Below are 19,019 nucleotides of genomic sequence, written 5' to 3'. Positions count from 1 at the left end.
TCATGGGGCTTATTGCTTTTATAAAATGGTTATTCCATATACGTAGTAAGGCTTCACAAAATAAAAAAGAGCAAGTAAAGTGTAATGATATTAATAAAAACAGTATTCTTCCACCAAACAATGTAGCTCCTCAGAAACAATTATGGTTCCAAAGAAGTGGTTGCCGAGCAACACAGAAGTAAACAAAGGTGTATGTTTGTAGAGTAATTTACAACAGCTTCGAACGCGGCTCAGCCAATCAGAATCAAGGACCGGAACTCTCCGTTTTATAAATTAAAATAACATTGGTTCTCTTATCAGTTACAGTATCCCATATTTACTATAGTCCGTCTCACATGATATTTGCAAGTAAATCTGAATTTGTCTGGCATATGTAATCGTGATAGTCTGACCCTCATTATTTTTGCTCGTATAAGCAGCATGAATGAATCAAATGGCAGAGGACAGATCAGTGACAGATGCATATGAACTTATATAAAGTCTTGTTACGCGTGACGGTGTTCAGGATGAGCTCATATTCTCTCGCCCAGTCCTTTGTGCTCGTGGTTGTTTTGTAAAAGTCCACTTAGGCCTGTCGCGAAAAGTCCACTCTAATTGTGCATTTGATCCCATCTGTGAGTCGCTGTGTCCGACTGCGTCCCGCTCTTCCAGATCTGCCTGTCAGCGGAGGGCAAGGTGTGACCGCATTCGTCTGTGGCCAATTATCATGTGTGAGTGTCAGCGAGGGCTCCAGACAGCTCTGATTGGCAGCGTCGTTAAACCCCGGGTCAGACGAGCCGTGACCTCCACGCCGGCCTTGACCCCCCAAAACACTGTCGCTGCAGAAATCACGCTGACAGCAGAAGAATCTCAAAGCAGCTCTTGTGAATATATCTCAGCTGAGAGAAGATGCTGTTGCTCAGATGATCTCACATGAGCTCAATGTGAATTCTCCCAATAATAAACAATTCCACAAGAGCTTTAGAGTCTTACTTAGTGTTAAATATTGATTCATTTGTATTCATGCCTGACAAAGACATTTTAGGATAAATATTTGAGACAAGGGGTTAAGTGCTACAGGATGGCATAAAAGTATTTAAATTAATATATTATTAAATATTAAATTTTAATTTATTGCATTTAATTTATTAAATTATAATATTTATCTTTTAATCAATAGATAATAAATACAGATTAAATATAGAATCTTATATGATATTTATTAAATGGTGATAAAAATTTATTATAATTAAAAATACTTAAATATTGCTGTTTATTGAACTTAATGAATATAATTATATTTAAAATTAAATATAATTCTTGTCCATTTAGTGCCAGTTTGGAAAACATATATATACCGGTAATATGTCTAGTTTGTATAATTTATTTATTTATCATCATCATCATTCATTAAAAATCTAATGAAACAAAATTAAATTGAATATATCAATACTCCCAATTTCTGTTAAAAGTATTTAAAATAATACATTAAATATTTTTAAATTATTTATTTTACAATTATTTATGAAATATGTATGATTTAATAATTAAACAATAATGCATATTAAATATTTGTTAAATATTAATAACAGAACCTGTGTAATTTAATATTTAATAATGAATGAATATTGAATTATTTTTAATGCATAAAGCGAATCTAACTCTAAATTTAAACATGACATTAATATCATATTTCTCTTGTCCTACTTGGATTACTACTGTTTTTAGTGAAGAACATGCAGTTCTGGAATCACAAAATGAATCATGGTAAATTAAATTGATCAGAGCTCCCAGTTTCTGTTACTAAAAAGTAGTTTCAAGCAACTTTATCATAATACGTGGTCCTACATGTGCAGGGGGTTTTGGATATTGTGTTGAAGGTTGTGAATCATTGATTTACTGATGTAGTGATTTGTGAGTGTGTGAGAAAGCGCGTCTCTTATTTCCAGCTAAGTGCACTAACTATCATTAGCCGCCGCTCTCCGTCAGTCCGGTTCGGAAAGCGTAAATGAGTCCCTGGCGGTGACACCGTGCTTGCTGGGTAATTTGGACAATGGGGCATTTGACAGCTCACCCATCAGCCCAACTGCACCCTGGGGAGGAAGCCCTCGCCGTCTCCTCCGCTCCTTCAGCTGATGGAGCTGCTCTCTAAGTAGCAGCATCATTCTCCAATCAACCAACAAAATGGCTTTTCATCTGGAGAAAGAGAGAGACAGATGGACGAGAGACTTGCTCTGTGCTTCATAAATCTCTCTCTCTCTCTCTGCGCTTTACATTGGCAGTTCGATCGAAACCACAGAAAACATCCTCTGAATGTCGGCCTTTGTGCATTTTTGGCCTTGTCTTTCGTCTCCACGCGGTTTTTGGAGCAGCGTCGCCATATTTCTGTAGTTTGGGTCCTGTGCTCGCCATTGGCTGGTGGTTTGGTTTCCATGACGCCCTGGGAATTAATTTTTCTGGTATCATTTCCCGTGGTGATAAGTGAGGAATGTGGCCTTGTGCCGTCTGCGCTCCGAACGGAGATTTCAGATACGGGAAGAATGAGAGAGTGAGCTCTGAAACACTCCGTTTTCCCTCTGTAGGGCTCACCATAAATGTGACCCTGGAGCACAAAACCAGTCATAAGTGTCAATTTGTTGAAATTGAGATTTATGCATCATCTGAAAGCTGAATAAATAATCTTATCATACTTTCAAAACAAAAATTAAAATAGGAAAAATATGCAATATGAAAATAATTAAAAACAAAATTTGTTTTACTGAAAAAAAAACAAGATTTGGTTTTTAAAAAGCCTTTTTCCAAAAGGTACATCTGGAAAAAGGGGGGTCGTCTTATAATCAGGGTCGTCTTATATTGGGGCCAATACGGTACTAATTAAAAATTAAGTTTTGATATATTTACGGAAGGAAATGTACAAAATATCTTCATGGAACATGATCTTTACTTAATATCCTAATGATTTTTGGCATAAAAGAAAAATCTATAATTTTGACCCATACAATGTATTGTTGGCTATTGCTACAAATATACCCCAGCGACTTAAGACTGCTTTTGTGCTCCAGGGTCACATATATCTCATATTCACATCGCTACATTATGCATTTACATTCATTCAGGGATATCGCAGTGATATTAATGCAACTTTTATGTGGCGATTAGGTTTCATATAGACGGTAATTAGACTGTTTCTTTAGTGACTGCTGGGTTTGAGAGTGTTTTAATAGCATCTCTGCTTTTATTTTATTATTATTGTTTATTGAACATAATAAATAAAATATTTAAAACTTTATATTATTCTTGCTTATTTAGTGACTTTGTAAAACATGCCTAATCATATATTTAAAAAAAATAATATTATGTCTATTATAATTATATAGCTAATATAGCTATTATTAATCATCATAATTATGTATTTTTCTAATTATTATTATTGTTGTTTATTATTGTTATTAATACATTTTATTATTTGTATTATTTTATTTTTTAAATTATTTTATTTACTATATCAATTAATTATTTTTCTGTTACTGTTTTATTATTGTTTATTTATTTATTTTTACAGAATGTATTATAAATTTGAATAATAATAATAATAATAATTATTATTATTGTTATTATTTACTTTTGCTGTAGTTTACAATTTAATTATTCTTTATAAAATTATTTTCAATGTATTAATTTTCATTATTAATTTTTTAAATGTATTTATTATTATTATTATTATCATCATCATTTATGTAAGTGAGAATATAATAAGTGACAGTAAAAAGTACTTTTATTTAGTAATTATTTTTAAAGTATTTATTATTTACTAAAAGAAGAATTTAGTAAATACAGTAAAATTTAAGTATTTTTCAGATTATTATTAATCGTTGTATTTATTAATTATTATTTTTTCTACATATTTATTATTATTATTATTATTATTATTATTATTAGTAGTAGTAGTAGTATTTTCTTAAATGTAACTGTATTTTGCTTCTTACATTTAAACATTTTAATCTATTTGACCAGAGTGGATGTAATGGAAAAAAAGTAATTAAAAAGAATGTTTTCAAAGTGATTTCAGAGTGTGTTGTACATAAATCTCTGTGTTTCTCAGTCTCTTGACTTGTACTGAGTGTCACGTGGAAGCAGCAGGTGTCAGATAGGAGTCTCGGCGTCTGTGGTTATCAGCGACGCTATCGTCTGGCCGTTCGCTGGAGGGATTGTTCAGAGCCGAGGGTCAGTAGGGATCATATACGTACAGCAGAAGCAGCTGCTTTCACGTCCTGTTACCCACAATACACCTGTTTTCAAGGCTTTCCTGGGTCAAATGTCCATGGTCATCCACACATGCACATTCTGTCGATTATTAATTGAAACTGCAACGTAATGAGATGTTTGTAATGGGTTTACATAATATGTGACCCTAGAGCACAAAAGCAGTCTTAAGTCGCTGGGGTAGCAGGATAATGCACCATGTCACAAAGCTCAAATCCTCTCAGACTGGTTTCTTGAACATGGCAATGAGTTCACTTTACTCAAATGGCCTCCACAGTCACCAGATCTCAATCCAATAGAGCACCTTTGGGATATGGTGGAACGGGAGATTCTCATCATGGATGTGCAGCCGACAAATCTGCAGCAACTGCGTGATGCTATCATGTCAACATGGACCAAAATCTCTGAGGAATGTTTCCAACACCTTGTTGAATCTATGCCACGAAGAATTAAGGCAGTTTTGAAGGCAAAAGGGGGTCCAACCCGGTACTAGCAAGGTGTACCTAATAAAGTGGCCAGTGAGTGTATATATATATATAATCAGTGTATATATATATATAATCATTAGAAGTAAAGATCATGTTCCATGAATATATTTAGTAAGTTTCCTACCGTAAATATATCAAAACTTAATGTTTGATTAGTAATATGCATAGCTAAGAACTTCATTTGGACAACTTTAAAGATGATTTTCTCAATATTTTGATTTTTTTGCACCCTCAGATTCCAGATTTTCAAATAGTTGTATCTCAGCCAAATATTGTCCTATCCTAACAAACCATACATCAATGGAAAGATTATTTATTCAGCAATTTAAAAACATTGACCCTTATGACTGGTTTTGTGGTTCAGGGTCACATATATGAGTTGTTTATGTAAAGCCTGGACTAAAACGAATGAAATGGAATAGATCTGAATGTAGCTGTCAGATTCAGATGTTGAGAGGAGCAGAGGCCTTGTTTTTGTGTGATCCTGCGCTTCATCCTCCTCTGATTCAGCTGAAGTGAATGTCATGGCAACTGTGTTTTCCTGCGACTCTTCATGTTCTGACATAGAAAGAGCGACATGATTGTGTCTTTCCTTCAGTCCACACTTTCTATCTGTGAAGTTAAGCGGTAATCACCTGCTGTTAGCGTTATCATACATACACACACACACACACAGGCTTAGAGAAAGAGCGAGTTAAACAAGGAGGGATTATTAATAATAATAATAATAATAATAATAATAATTATTATTATTATTTTATTAATTTGAGTTGTTCTGTGAGACTCTGTGAAGTTAAGTGGTAGTTACCTGCTGTTAGTGGTTATCATACAGTACAAACACACATTGTATGTTTTTTCATTCAGGCTTAGAGAAAAAGCGAGTAAAACAACGAGGACTGTCGCTTATCTGCTGCTTGTTCGTTTCTCAGTGACATTGTTTCGAACTCGTATCTGCTCTCTTTTCTTGAGTATTCCTGCATCAGAGACACAAGTCAAATCACGTGTGTTTTCATTGTTGTTTAGATAGCAGCAGAATGAACTGGAACGCTAATCATTCGTCCCTCCTTCCTGAACGTGAAGTTTGTTTGAATAATTCATGCGGTTTAATTTCTCTCGGTGGTTAAGTAAAGCTGAAACGTTTCACCTCCGGATCGACCGACCCGTCCTCCGTTAATGATGCCGGCCCTCCTGAGCTCATAAAGTCTGTGCTTTACACATGATTGTTTGTGTTTAATGTGTGGTGCGTCACAGATGATCACGGCTGTCAGGATCGTGTGGTCGACGTCTGAAATCCCTTTCACTGCAGGACGGGTTCATCGTTTGAAGTTCGCACCCCTTCTATCGCGCATCAGTCCTGCTTTCGAGCAGAGTGGGAATAAAAGCGCAGGATGAGAGCGGGAGGATTTATGCCGGCGTTCATCCGCGTTCACGCTTGACTCTCTCCTGATGGAAGAGACGCAGCACTGAGGGTTATACAGCGCTTTCCCGGGAACCATAAATCTGGCCGCACACAGATAGAATCGAGCTTATCTTTCAGCTGCTGTCACACATCTGGAGAATATATGCAGAGGTGCAGATCTCACCGCCTCACCTGCTGATTCATTGTGTTCATGCAGGAGGAAACACGCATCAACTAAACCCAGCAAACTAGAAACTAAACCAAATGATTTGTTAAATGCTATTTTAAAAAAAAAACTCAAATAATAATAATAATAATAATAATACTGCTATTTATTTATATTTTCAGGGATTAAAGTTCCGTCGCTATGACGGATTTCCGTCAGTTCATAAAGACAGTCACTTGCTTCATTCCTGAATGATTCAGCCGTTCGAACGAATCAATTGAATGAATGATTCGGTGATAAAATCAGTGACTTGCCGCCACCTGCTGGCGGATTTAGTTTCATTTTTAGCATATAATTTCAGTTATTTAAGTCATATTTCTGTATTCAAAATGTTATATTTAATACTTTAATCCCTGTATTTTTATTAATTTTATTTGTATTTATTATAATGTTCTAAATAGTTGAACTGCATATAATAATGAAAATGTTTTGGTAATGTAAAATTTTGGTAAATTTGAAAGATGATAATTTTAGTAGCGTTACTGTAAGTCAGTCATTGGTTGTTTGATACATTTAATTTTGTTAATGTAAATGGAGATTTTACTGGTAAATGATATTTAATAGAAAAATATTAGTAGTAATTTTAATTTTATATTTGCCTATCTTTTAAAAGTAGTGTGCAATTTTTAATATTTAGAGCTTGTGCTATTTTTAATATTTAATATTTAGAGTTCTTAGAGTTTAGAGTCATTGGTAGTTTATTACTTTTATTTGTGTTAATGTAAATAATGTTAATAATAATAATTATTATTATTATGTGTATGCATTAAAGGTGATGGGTAATTTGTGAGATCCTGACCAGTGCAGTTTGGAGTGAGACTAACTATATATTCAGGAAACAGTTTTGCCGTTGTATTTGGTGGCAGTAGTGGCACTTCATCTTTAACTATATGTTGTTGTGTAACACATCTTTCTACCACATTGCCATCTGATAATTCGCTCTGGATGTTGGTTCATTTTGTGTTGTTCTGGAATTAATTCAGTTTCCACAGAGAGTCATTGGATCCGGCTAGTGCGTTTGAGAGTCATTAGTGTGTGAATCAGACTGTTCACATTCAACGATTCACTCAACTCACGATTCGATTCACGAATTTTTTTTTAACTTTTTTTTTTTTACAAAATGAGGTTTAAGACAAATTATAAATAAATGTGTCCTTTTATTATTGCTTGGACAAAATGCTGCATGTTTCTTTGTGAAATTGAAATATAACTAGGGCTGCACGATAAATCGCATGCGATATTTAACACACATCTTATCAGTAAAGCTGGTTCTGTAATCAGCGGTAAATCTCCATCACGTGCGTGCTTTCACATTGAAATTTGAAGCAAAAACAGAATGGTTTGACTTCAGTTTTGTGAAACTATACATAAAAAATATCTGCATGAAACAGAAACAGCAGACGAGCTGAACGAGACGCAGATTCACTCTCTGCCAGCAGGTGGTGCTTAAAGCGTTTCTTGGTTACCGCTGTAATCAAAGCAGCGCTGCACTTAAGCACTTTAATATGCATTATACAGAGGCAAGATGAAACGAAAAAATACCATCTAAACTTTTCTAAAGACAGTAAGTTCCCCTCAGACGTACATTCATATAAACTCCTTCACCTAAATTAATCGCGATTTGTTTAGCATCTCAACCGATTTGAATCGTCACATATTTGAATCGATTTTCAACCGGCTTGCGGTTAATCGTTACATCCCTAGTTGTGCTGTATTTGTACCGGTGCAGTAGAAAGATGCTGTCTGCTTATTGTGTTTGTGTTATTCGCAGTGTTTTGATCTGATCACGTTGAGTTGAGGCTGCAGACTCACGATTCTGTTCAAATATAATTTCTTTTGGAGTGCGGAGGCCGATGCAAACGTGGCAAAACGCTGACTCTGTTTCCCTCAGTCCTGTCAGAGCTTCAGGAGAAACATCAGGCGTCTCTCGCTCTTGAAGGATTCATTTCCTCAAATCATGTTATTCCATCCGGCAGCTCCGTCAAACTCCTCATGTTTTCTCTTGATTTGACAGCGTGCTGGCGATGCCGTTTTGAACGCATTCAACTCTTTTCTCCCTTTTGTCTTTGCCAATTGCTTGCAGTTTTGCTGCAATGTTTTCCTCCGGCTTTTAGATTAGCTGGATGTGTTTCAGAAACACCTCAGACAGGAAAATCATGTCAAAACAAATGCTAAAATAAACCAAGGCAAAATATCATTTAGTTTAAGCTGAAGTACTAAAATAACTAAAAGCAAAATATATATGTACTAGACATATTAAAAACAACAACAGAAAAAAACAATACACAAACGTATTTTATTTCGGTTAGTTGTCAAGGCAAAATTTTTAGTTTGATTTGAAATACTAAAATAACTAAAACTGAAATTTAAAATAAAATAAAAACTACAAACACACAACAAAATAACTATATATATATATATATATATATATATATATATAGGAAAACTTAAATTAACTTTTTGTCCGCTAGTTGCCAAAGCAAAACCCCCCAAAAAGTAATAAAGACACAACAAAACTTCTAAAAATAAGCTTATTTTAAGCGTATTTCTTGTTGCCAAGACTAAATTTTGTTTAGTTTAATTTGAAGTACTAAAATAAATAAAACAAAAACTAAAATAAAAGTTAACATTAAATATTAACAAAACATAAAAAACATTAAAAATACCCCAAAACTAATACATTTACAAACAACAAAAAATGTATTCAGCTAGTTGCCAAGGCAAAATTTTGTTTAGTCTAAGTACTAAAATAACTCAAACAAAAACTAAAATTAAATTTAAAAATATTAATAATAAAAACTATATACATATTAAAAACCCAAAAAGTAATAAAATTGCAAACACACAACACAATCACTAAAGATATAAGAAATGTAAACGTACTTAAAGTAACAAAATAACTAAAACTAAAACTGAAATAAAAAAATTATATAGACATTTTAAAAACACCAAAAAATGATAACATTACAAACACACAACCAAATCACTAAAAACAAAACAAAAAAAAAAAACCTAAAACTAAAATTAGATCAAGTTAATAAAACAATATAGACATATTAAAAGCCCCAAAAAGTAATACTATTACAAACATGCAACAAAACCTTAAACATTTCTTTTCATCGAGTTGTTGAAGGCAAAAAAGTTTTATTGCAATACTTTCTTCAGTGTTTAGACTCGCAGGTGCTGCATGCGAATCATGTCAAAGCACGCATTACCCAGAGACAGCGGATTTCACACACGTCCAGCGCCGATCTGCATTAAACATGGCACGCGCTGCTCTGGGGAAGCTCTGTTAATTGAAAAAACAATCAGGCTGTGGGTGATGGAGATGCTTTCCCGCTGAACCCGAACCGAGAGGCTCCGAGGACACTTCCTACATCATTTATTCCCAGCAAGCTCTTGTCAGAGCGGATTGTTTGGATACACATGGCCTGCTCGCTGCACATGCCGGGGCCTGTGTTGTTTTTGGCTTTTTCTGTCTGGCTTTGAAGATGTTTGGGCTATAAAGAGAGCCTGGACTCCCCCGTTTCATCTCCGATCCGCCGTATGAAAGGGAGGTGAAGAGGATTCGGTGTTTGTTTTCGTACATGAATGTTATCGCACTTGTTTTAGCTGGTTGTCTGCGTCCAGCGCTTCTTTTCAAAGAGTCCTTCCTCTCGTGTGGTGAAGCTACAAAGGACTCGACCTCTTTATTTTAAGAAGCCTCTCCTTTGAGTTATTGAGTTCCTCACACAGATCTTTGGTGTCTCTTGCTGTTGAGATGAGACTTTGACCTCTTGAGACCTCTTGAGTTTCAGCAACGCCAAACCAGGGGTACTATTGTTAAATAAAGCTAAAACCCTTAAAAAAAAAAACATGTCTGTTACTTAAAATACTATAAACATTTAACTGAAATAAAATAGAATATAAAAGATATGTATTTTATCTCAGCTAGTTGCCAGGGCAAAATTTAGTTAAGTTTAGGTTGAAGTACTAAAATAAGTTAAATTGAAGCTGATATGTGACCCTGGAGCACAAAAGTAGTCATATTTTTAGAAATAGCCAACAATACATTGTATGGGTCAAAATTATACATTTTTCTTTTATGCCAAAAATCATTAGGATATTAAGTAAAGATCATGTTCCATGAAGATATTTTGTAAATTTCCTACTGTAAATATATCAAAACTTAATTTTTGACAAGTAATATGCATTGCTAAGAACTTAATTTTAACAACTTTAAAGATGATTTTCTCAATATTTAGATTTTTTTGCACCCTCAGATTCCAGATTTTCAAATAGTTGTATCTCAGCCAAATATTGTCCGATCCTAACAAACCATACATCAATGGAAAGCTTATTTATTCATGTATGAATCCAATTTAATTTGGTTTTGTGGTCCAGGGTCACATATATAAGTTATATAGACATATAAAAACCCCTAGAAAGAAAGAAAGAAAGAAAGGAAGGAAAAAAAAATATTTTAGCTAAATATTTTATTTTAGCAAGTTGCCAAAGAAAAATTTTACATTGAAGTACTAAAATAAGTAAAACTGAAATAATAACAAAAAAATGTAGGCATATTAAAATTCTGAAAAAGTAATAACATTACACATTAAAAATACCAAAAAGTTATTTAGTTTAAGTTTAAATACTAAAATAACTAAACATTTATAAAAAAAATTATATTATCATATTAAGAACCTCAAAAAAGTAATAAAATTACCAACAATGAAATTACCAAAAATATAAGACAACTTAAACTTATTTTAATTTAGCTTGTTGTCAAGGCAAAATTTCATTTAGTTTAAGCTGAAATACTAAAATAATTAAAACTAAACCTGAAATAAAAATAATAATAATAATAAATATATAGACATATTAAAAACCTCAAAAGTAATACAATTAGAAACTTACTAAAAATGACCAAATATATAAGAAAACAGTCAGCTAGTTGCCAAGGCAAAATTGTTTAGATTAAGTTGAAGTACAAAAATAACAAAAACTTAAACTGAAATAAAAAAATAAAAACTATATAGACATATAAAAAAAAAACAAAGTTATAAAATTACAAACACAACAAAATTACTGAAAATATAAGAAAACTTAAACTTATTGTACTTCATCTAGTTTCCAGGGCACATTTTCAATTAGTAGCTGTACTAAAATAACAATTAAAACTGAAGTAAAAATGAATAAAAACTTTTTAGACATAAAAAAAAAAACTAATAAAATTACCAAAAACACAATAAAAGTACTAAAACTTTACTTTCAATTAAAATGAAAATTATAGTACTAAAATCTCACTGCTCCGATCACATCAGTGCAGTGCCATCTGGGAAGTCTTTGCTATTCCAGCCTCGCTCAGCTGAGGGCCGTATGCGGCTCTATACTGTGATCTGTCGGGTCACTGCACTGCTCTGCTTTCATATCAGAGCTTACGAGAGCGCGGTTTCATTTTCATGAAGCATTCCAGCAGGAGAAATCCAATTGAAGAGTTTTTGCTGGAATATTCACTCGCTAACCTTCTCTCCTGCTCGCTGCCTCCGTCGATCTCTTTCTGTGTTCATAAAGTCAAGCTTTCATTCGGGCTGCAGTTTCCTGAGCACGTCATACGGCATTATGTCAGTGTGGATTAGATGTGCTCACGCTTTACAGTTTCTCATGGCATCGCGCTCTCAATATTTACAAATGTAGGGCATCTTGTGGTACTTTTACAAATCGAGAGGCACGATGATGCCACGGTTATTACTTTTCAAAGGAATGTTCCGGTTTCATTTATGCACAAAATATGCATCATATTTCTGCAGGAACAAAAAAAAAAAGAAAAGAAAACCTGAAACTTGCCTGGTTACTAGTTGATTTGATGACTATAAAAAAGTTCACAAAATATGCATCATATTCCTGCAGAAAAAAATTTATTTGCCTATTTACTAGTTGATTTGATGACTGTAGCTAAACCAAATAAATAAATGAATACAAAAAAAGTACAAAATGTGCATCATATTCCTGCAGAAAAAAACATTATTATTTGCCTAGTTACTAGTTGATTTGATGACTGTAGCTAAACCAAATAAATAAATGAATACAAAAAAAGTACAAAATGTGCATCATATTCCTGCAGAAAAAAACATTATTATTTGCCTAGTTACTAGTTGATTTGATGACTGTAGCTAAACCAAATAAATAAATGAATACAAAAAAAGTACAAAATGTGCATCATATTCCTGCAGAAAAAAACATTATTATTTGCCTAGTTACTAGTTGATTTGATGACACTAGCTAGACCAAAAAATTAAAAATAAATACAAAATAAAAAAACAAAAAAGGCACAAAATATGCATCATATTCCTGCAGAAAAAAAACATTATTATTTGCCTAGTTACTATTTGATTTGATGACTGTAGCTAGACTAAAAAATAAATAAATAAATACAAAAAAAGGCACAAAATATGCATCATATTCCTGTAGAAAAACTTAAACTTGCCTGGTTACTAGTTGATTTGATGCATTTAACTGGAAAAGTAGAAAACCAACATGGTGTCTAGTTGCTCAGTGAAGCCAAAACCCAATTGTTTCCCCTCCAGATTTGTTTTAATTTGATTTATGCAAACAATAAAATAAGCATCATAATCCAAATTCACATGTGGATTGATATTCAGAAAAGCCTTTTCGGTTATTATAGTACTATGGCATAATATGATCCTTTTGCGTATTCTTATAGCCTCCGTGGAAATGTATGGAAAAATTTTTTTCTCACATCATATGGAAGCAATTTGGGAGATTTCTGATTAAAATCACTCGAAAGGATTGCAGATTCATGGGTAAACGCGAACAGACTTCTGCTGCGAGTGGTTTCATGAAGCATTGCACCAGAGGAGATGAAACGCTAATTGCCGTAAGCGTGTTGTTCTAGTTTCCAGAGGTGACGAAGGTCACACGGTGGCTGTGCGGTGTGACTGCTAAAGCTAAAAAACATGCAATTAAAAGACACTCGGCCTGTGACAGCAACTCAACAGCTTTAGATGATTCAAGGTCAGGGACTTTTATTCCCGTTCTTTCTCGTGTTTTAATTCGATGGAAGGCCTATTTCTCCGAGGGGAAGGTGTGGTTGAGTTTTCTAGATGTGATTGTGATAACTGTGACTCAAATTACATCCCCGAGCACCAGCATCAAAGCGTGGTAGCCTGGCGTGAAGCGTGACGGCATGCAGACGGGGCGGAGCCCAACACGGCCCCTCGGACCGCTGGGAAAGAACCACAGTCTATTGTCCAGAAAACCTGGAATTTGCTGAGACACTGATGCAGTGCTACATTTCTCCAAATCTGTTCCCATGAACAAACAAACACTTTCAACAAATTTTCATTTTGGGTGAACTATTCCTTTAAGATCAGACAAAACAGATGAATAGGGTAAAATAGACATTACCATGCTTTCCCCAGTTAATTAAAAGCACATGTTACAGAAGCAAAATAGGCTGAAATCTCAAAATTGACCAGTGCATGAAAAAGAAACAGTGGTTTTGCCTTACAGACAGACAGGGTTGATTGGCGCAGCATGTGCTGCATTATGTCGTGGGTTTGATGCAGGAGTGAGTGTGAACTGTTTTCTCTCTCTTTTGTCCACTAGAGATCTGCAAATCAGTGGGGGCTTGTTGGCGCGAGGGCATTTTTTGTCATGTTTTTCCATTTCTCGTGTGCTTTTTGACCAGAGAGCCTCTTTTATTCATTATTTCTGCTGCTGTGGAGGTTGATGAATTGGAGATCGCATGAGGAGACGGCACGCCGAAGCCTTTCATGCCACCGTCTGATCTCTCAGGCCTGCCGCGAGACACAGATAGCGCGACTCCGCGAGTTTCCTCCGTTCTAGGAGGCCGTTTTTGGGTCAAGGTCTGGAGCGCTGGCAGGAGTCGGGGACGTCTCGGTGTCTGCGAGGCTTACATGGCTGTCAGTGGCTTGGCACGAGGGCAGCGTTCAAGAAATGTTCAAGTGTGTGTGTTTGGATGCATGTGTGTGTGACTGAGATAGCGATCATGCTCGGCAGGGCTGGCAGTCACACCGGGTCATGGTTCTGGTCCACAGCTAATTGTCGAACTGATAAACCTGCCCTGGTTTGCTCAGATACTGTCCGATGGGAAGCTCTCTGAATGCTTTTCCTGTGTTGCTGTGGTGCGCTGTGTCTCTCTGCCCTATAATAGAGACCGAATGTTAATGCCCCGTGCCAGTTTTTTAAAGTACAGCACCATGTGTTTTAATTTTTGTTAAAGAAAGCCAATAAGCATTCATAGACCGAAAGCAATAAGCCCCGAGAGGCCATCTGTTACAGTGATTTTACCATGGTTAAAAAGCATTCTTAAGCCCAGGCTCAAAGTGAAGAGGTAAACCACTGGTAAAATCACGGTAATACACGGCCTCTTGTGGCTTATTGCTTTTATAAAGTGGCAAGAGCAGCAGCAATATCACAAAATACACCAATGTTCAATAAATAATTAGTGGGTCTCACTGAGGCGAATGTTAGAATTACTGCTTTGAGTAAACGTGAATGTGATTTATAGTTTTCATCTGCTGGACGATAAAATAGGTGGAAAAATCCCACAGATGCACATTTAAGAATCAGAAGATCACAGATACTTGAGGGTGTAGGACTCTTTTCACTCCAGACAAGAAGAAAATACCTAGAAACCACCCAGAACACACTTGCAACCATATAGCCGCTTGCACACTTTACAGTTTCTTTGTTAAATGTTTAAATGTAGTTACAGTTTTTGAAAATGGCCTCAACTTTCCGTCGTTTCGTTCAGAAGGTCATGCATGCTCAGATGTGTCAGGTGACCAATGCGGAGGGTCAAGCAGAGGTTACGGCTCCCCTTCAATTAGCAGGTGATTAGAGGCCGGTGACGGGGCAGGTGTGATTTAAGACCGACACGTGATGGAAAGCAGCCACACTCTACCCAGAATCCCCTGGGGCTCTATGTGCTAATGCAGTCTCACCCGTTCACCTCCATCTCCTCGTTCCCCTAACACTCAGACACGGGCCCGTTACATTGCGGCTGATATTGATGTGATGTCAATGCTGCTCCCTGACAAGGTCTGCAGGGCGGTGAAAACTGGTTCCATTTTAGACCCGCTTCCAAATTTCCAAGAAGCGGGTATTCGATTTCGATTCTGCTTAACGATTCCTGCGTTCGCATTTTAATGTGATTTTAAACGATTTAAGCGCAGGAACGGAAAGAACTTGCACCTTGTTTGCGTGCATTTCACTGCAGAAAAGGTTGTTACGGGCCGGAACTGACTTCTTTCATGTTTATCGACCAGTATGCAGAAAACTACGTCAGTATATCATCATTTGTCTTAAGTGAACGTAAACAGATGAGAAAGAAAACGCAGGTGTACAGTATTTTTAGATCTGCGTGCGTTCGGTGTTAAAGAGACAGCAGCCTATAAACGCGCTGCCTGTCATTAATGTTAATCAAAGAACAAAAGAAAACCATTCACTGATCTTGACTGAATATCTTTCATAACTTGAATTAATCTATATTTATTTATGAAAAGTAAACTATGCAGTGTTTTTAAACTTTTAATTACAGTTTCTTTGCCTGGAATTTGGTTCAGTTGTATTAATTTATGCTATTGCTAATTGATTTGTTTGTTCCTGTTTTATTACTGACTGTTTACTTGTCTTTAACACTTTAATATTTGAAATTTATATTAGTCTAGTTGTTTTTGCTGTGGTATTTTTGTTCCTCTTGGTAAATGTTCTGTAGGCTGCTGAGTTTTGCTCATGTTATTCAGCTGCAACAGAATGATTTGTATAAAGACAGAATAAATGTTTGACATCTAAAAGTCTGACTTCATTTTTTTATATTGGATTTTTTTTTATCTTATTGGAATCGAAACTAGGAATCAATAAGAATTGGAATTGATAAGCAGAATAGGAATCGAAATCGATAAAATTCCAACGATACCCAACCCTACACTCTTAAAAAATAAAGGTTCCAAAAGAGTGTTTTTGCAGTGATTCCATAGAAGAACCATTTTTGGTTCCCCAAAGAACCTTTCAGTGAACAGTTCTTAAAAGAACCATTTTGAAGAACATTTTTGAAATCTAAAGAACCCTTTTCGTCTATAAAGAACTTTTTCTGCATTTGAGAGGTTCCATGGATGTTTAAGGTTCTTCATAGAACCATTGATGCCAATAAAGAAGCTTTATTTTTAAGAGTGTACAGGTGCGGCGAGACGCGGTGTGGCCAGTAATCTGCTGTCCTTTCTGTCTCTCGCTCCAGATTCATTCTCCTTCTGTGTAAATAATTGATGTCTGGCGGCCGGTTGTTAAGAATAGAAAGCGTATTTGCAGGTGTCGACCGCCTCTGCGTTTCCCTCTCATGGAGAGACGTGGAGCCAGAGGGCAGATATTAGAACGCGACCGGCAAACACGGGACGTATAGAGCCCAATCCGTCTCAAGTGCTGTTTCATAGCCCTCGAAGGGAATGTCGATTGCCTCTTCCTGTTTACTTTTCTCCATGAGCCCCGTCGCTCCGCCAGCGTCAGATAAATATAGGTTTGTGTTTGATGAGGAAGACACTGGTGAGACGAGGTGAGGCAGGGCTCTGATGAAAGCCAGGCGTAATTACAGGGGACGGTTACCCGTCTGCAGACAAATATCTGTGGAATTAAATAAACCAGATTCCCTCGGCTGAAGAAGACAGCTGCAGGTTTGTGGGAAATGAAAACTCACTTATTTAGTCTCAGGCACCAAACATACTGTATGCAAGTACGTAAACGCAATCGCTTCTAGCCATACAAGATCAAATACATACAACATGATTTATAAGTATAAGATACAGAGTTTGAAATTGAATGAATTGCCTTCAACACGTTGAAGTTGAACGGAAATGACGGGACAAGGAATTTACTGAATTGCACATCTGTCTATCCGACTATTTGTCTGTCTTTCTGTCAGTCTATCCAAATATCTATCTGTCTGATTGTCTATCTATCCGACTTTGTCTGTCTATCCATCTACTCAACTATCTTTCTATCCAATTGACTATCTATCTGTCTGTCTGTCCATCCATCTATGCGACTATCTTTCTGTTCAAATGACAGATCTATCTATCTATCTATCTATCTATCGGTCCGATTGTCCATCCATCCATCCATCCGCTTTTATTCATTCAGCAGACATTTCTATCCAAAGCAACTTACAAATGAGGTACAATTAATTTTTTTATGTTTTTAGTGCTCAGTGACAACTTTAAAGTATGAGCTGGACTAGTACACAAGCAAGAGCAGAAGTGAAATGCAGAAAGTGAATTAGTTTCGTGCCTGTTGGAATACATGTCTTTCCTTACATGCACAAGCAGCATGTGATCACAGTCTCTCCACAACGAGCGTCTGGGTCTGTTTCTCTTTAGCTGTCGCGAACAGTAGCTCACAGCCTCGCAGGTAAACACATGTACATGAACAATCTCTAAAAAACACTCACTCCTTCTCATCTCCTCCCTCTGTAGATGACGACTATCTGGGATTGGGTGAACTCCCGGAGACGTTCCCCTCGGATCCGCCCGAGCCGCTCCCGCACTTCCTGATGGAGCCAGAGGAGGCGTACATCATCAAGAACAAGCCCGTTAACCTGTACTGCAAAGCCACACCAGCCACGCAGATCTACTTCAAGTGCAACAGCGAGTGGGTCCATCAGAAGGAGCACACAGTGGAGGAGCGCGTGGACGAGAGCTCGGGTTAGTACCGCCGAGAGTGTTTGGATATTAATGATATATATATATATATTTGAATAATTATGTTACAGGAAATATATATATTTATAACACAGGGTTCCTCAATAGGCAGCCCGCGGTCCACATCCGGCCTGTGAGAGAAAAAAGTTTGGCACGCGCTAATTTCAAATAATGTAGCATGAAAATTCAAACGCAGCATCAGAAAGCTACATAACTTACATCGTGTCTACACCCGGCGCGGCGTGACGCAATAAAATACAAGAACTCGTTATAATCAGTGATGCTGTCTTGGATGCGGTCCCCGACAGTAAACTGCTGACTCGTTCTATTTATAACGTACTGACACAACGTTCAAATGATTTGCAATGCTTTGTCGCGTCCAGTGTAGATACGATGTGACAGCAAAAACATGCCGAGTGTGTAGAAAAGAAAAATGGACACGGAAAATAGACGATTCAAATGTGAATGGACTGAAAATTTTTGAGTAAATGCACTTTTAACATTGAATAAAGCACATAATCATTACCCGAGATTATCACTGTCATATTTTGTATGTTGTTCCTGCTGCAATGTCGCAGAAAATTAAAACCATTCCTAAAATAGAATCCCGTGTCGCTTATTGTCACGTGTCGCTGTCGCGGGTGGTTAGGACAAAAACTACAAGGAAAAGATACTTATTGAATCTGCAATTAGGGAAAGTGGAGAGAAGAGATCCAGTCTGGGAATGAGCAGCAACAGTTGATTTGCATGCAGACATGGAGATCCAGATTTTTTGTTTGTTAATTTATTTTTAATATTCAACAGCCAAAGTTCTTCTGTATCTAAAAGCAAAAATTTTCATAATTGTTTGAATAAAACAGACTACTGGGGAAAATATCAGAATATTCATCTTGTGACCATATCTTGTGATTATTTTAACAAAAGCAACAATAATATAATAATTGTAATAA

General features: G+C 36.1%; 1 protein-coding gene across 1 annotated transcript in view; it reads left to right on the top strand.

Moving 5' to 3' along the window:
- Nucleotides 1-19,019, top strand: part of unc5cb (unc-5 netrin receptor Cb) — a 199,839-nt gene that overhangs the window by 84,973 nt on the left and 95,847 nt on the right. Inside the window, exon 2 of the mRNA XM_016554070.1 lies at nt 17,845-18,072. Within this exon, the coding sequence (XP_016409556.1) occupies nt 17,845-18,072 (228 nt within the window). The remainder of the gene's footprint in view (nt 1-17,844; nt 18,073-19,019) is intronic.

This window comes from Sinocyclocheilus rhinocerous, unplaced genomic scaffold (genome assembly GCF_001515625.1).
Source record: "Sinocyclocheilus rhinocerous isolate Xijiao unplaced genomic scaffold, SAMN03320098_v1.1 scaffold15, whole genome shotgun sequence".
Lineage (NCBI taxonomy): Eukaryota > Metazoa > Chordata > Actinopteri > Cypriniformes > Cyprinidae > Sinocyclocheilus > Sinocyclocheilus rhinocerous.
Note: the sequence above shows the minus strand (reverse complement) of the source record. Positions and strands in the feature narration are given on the sequence as shown.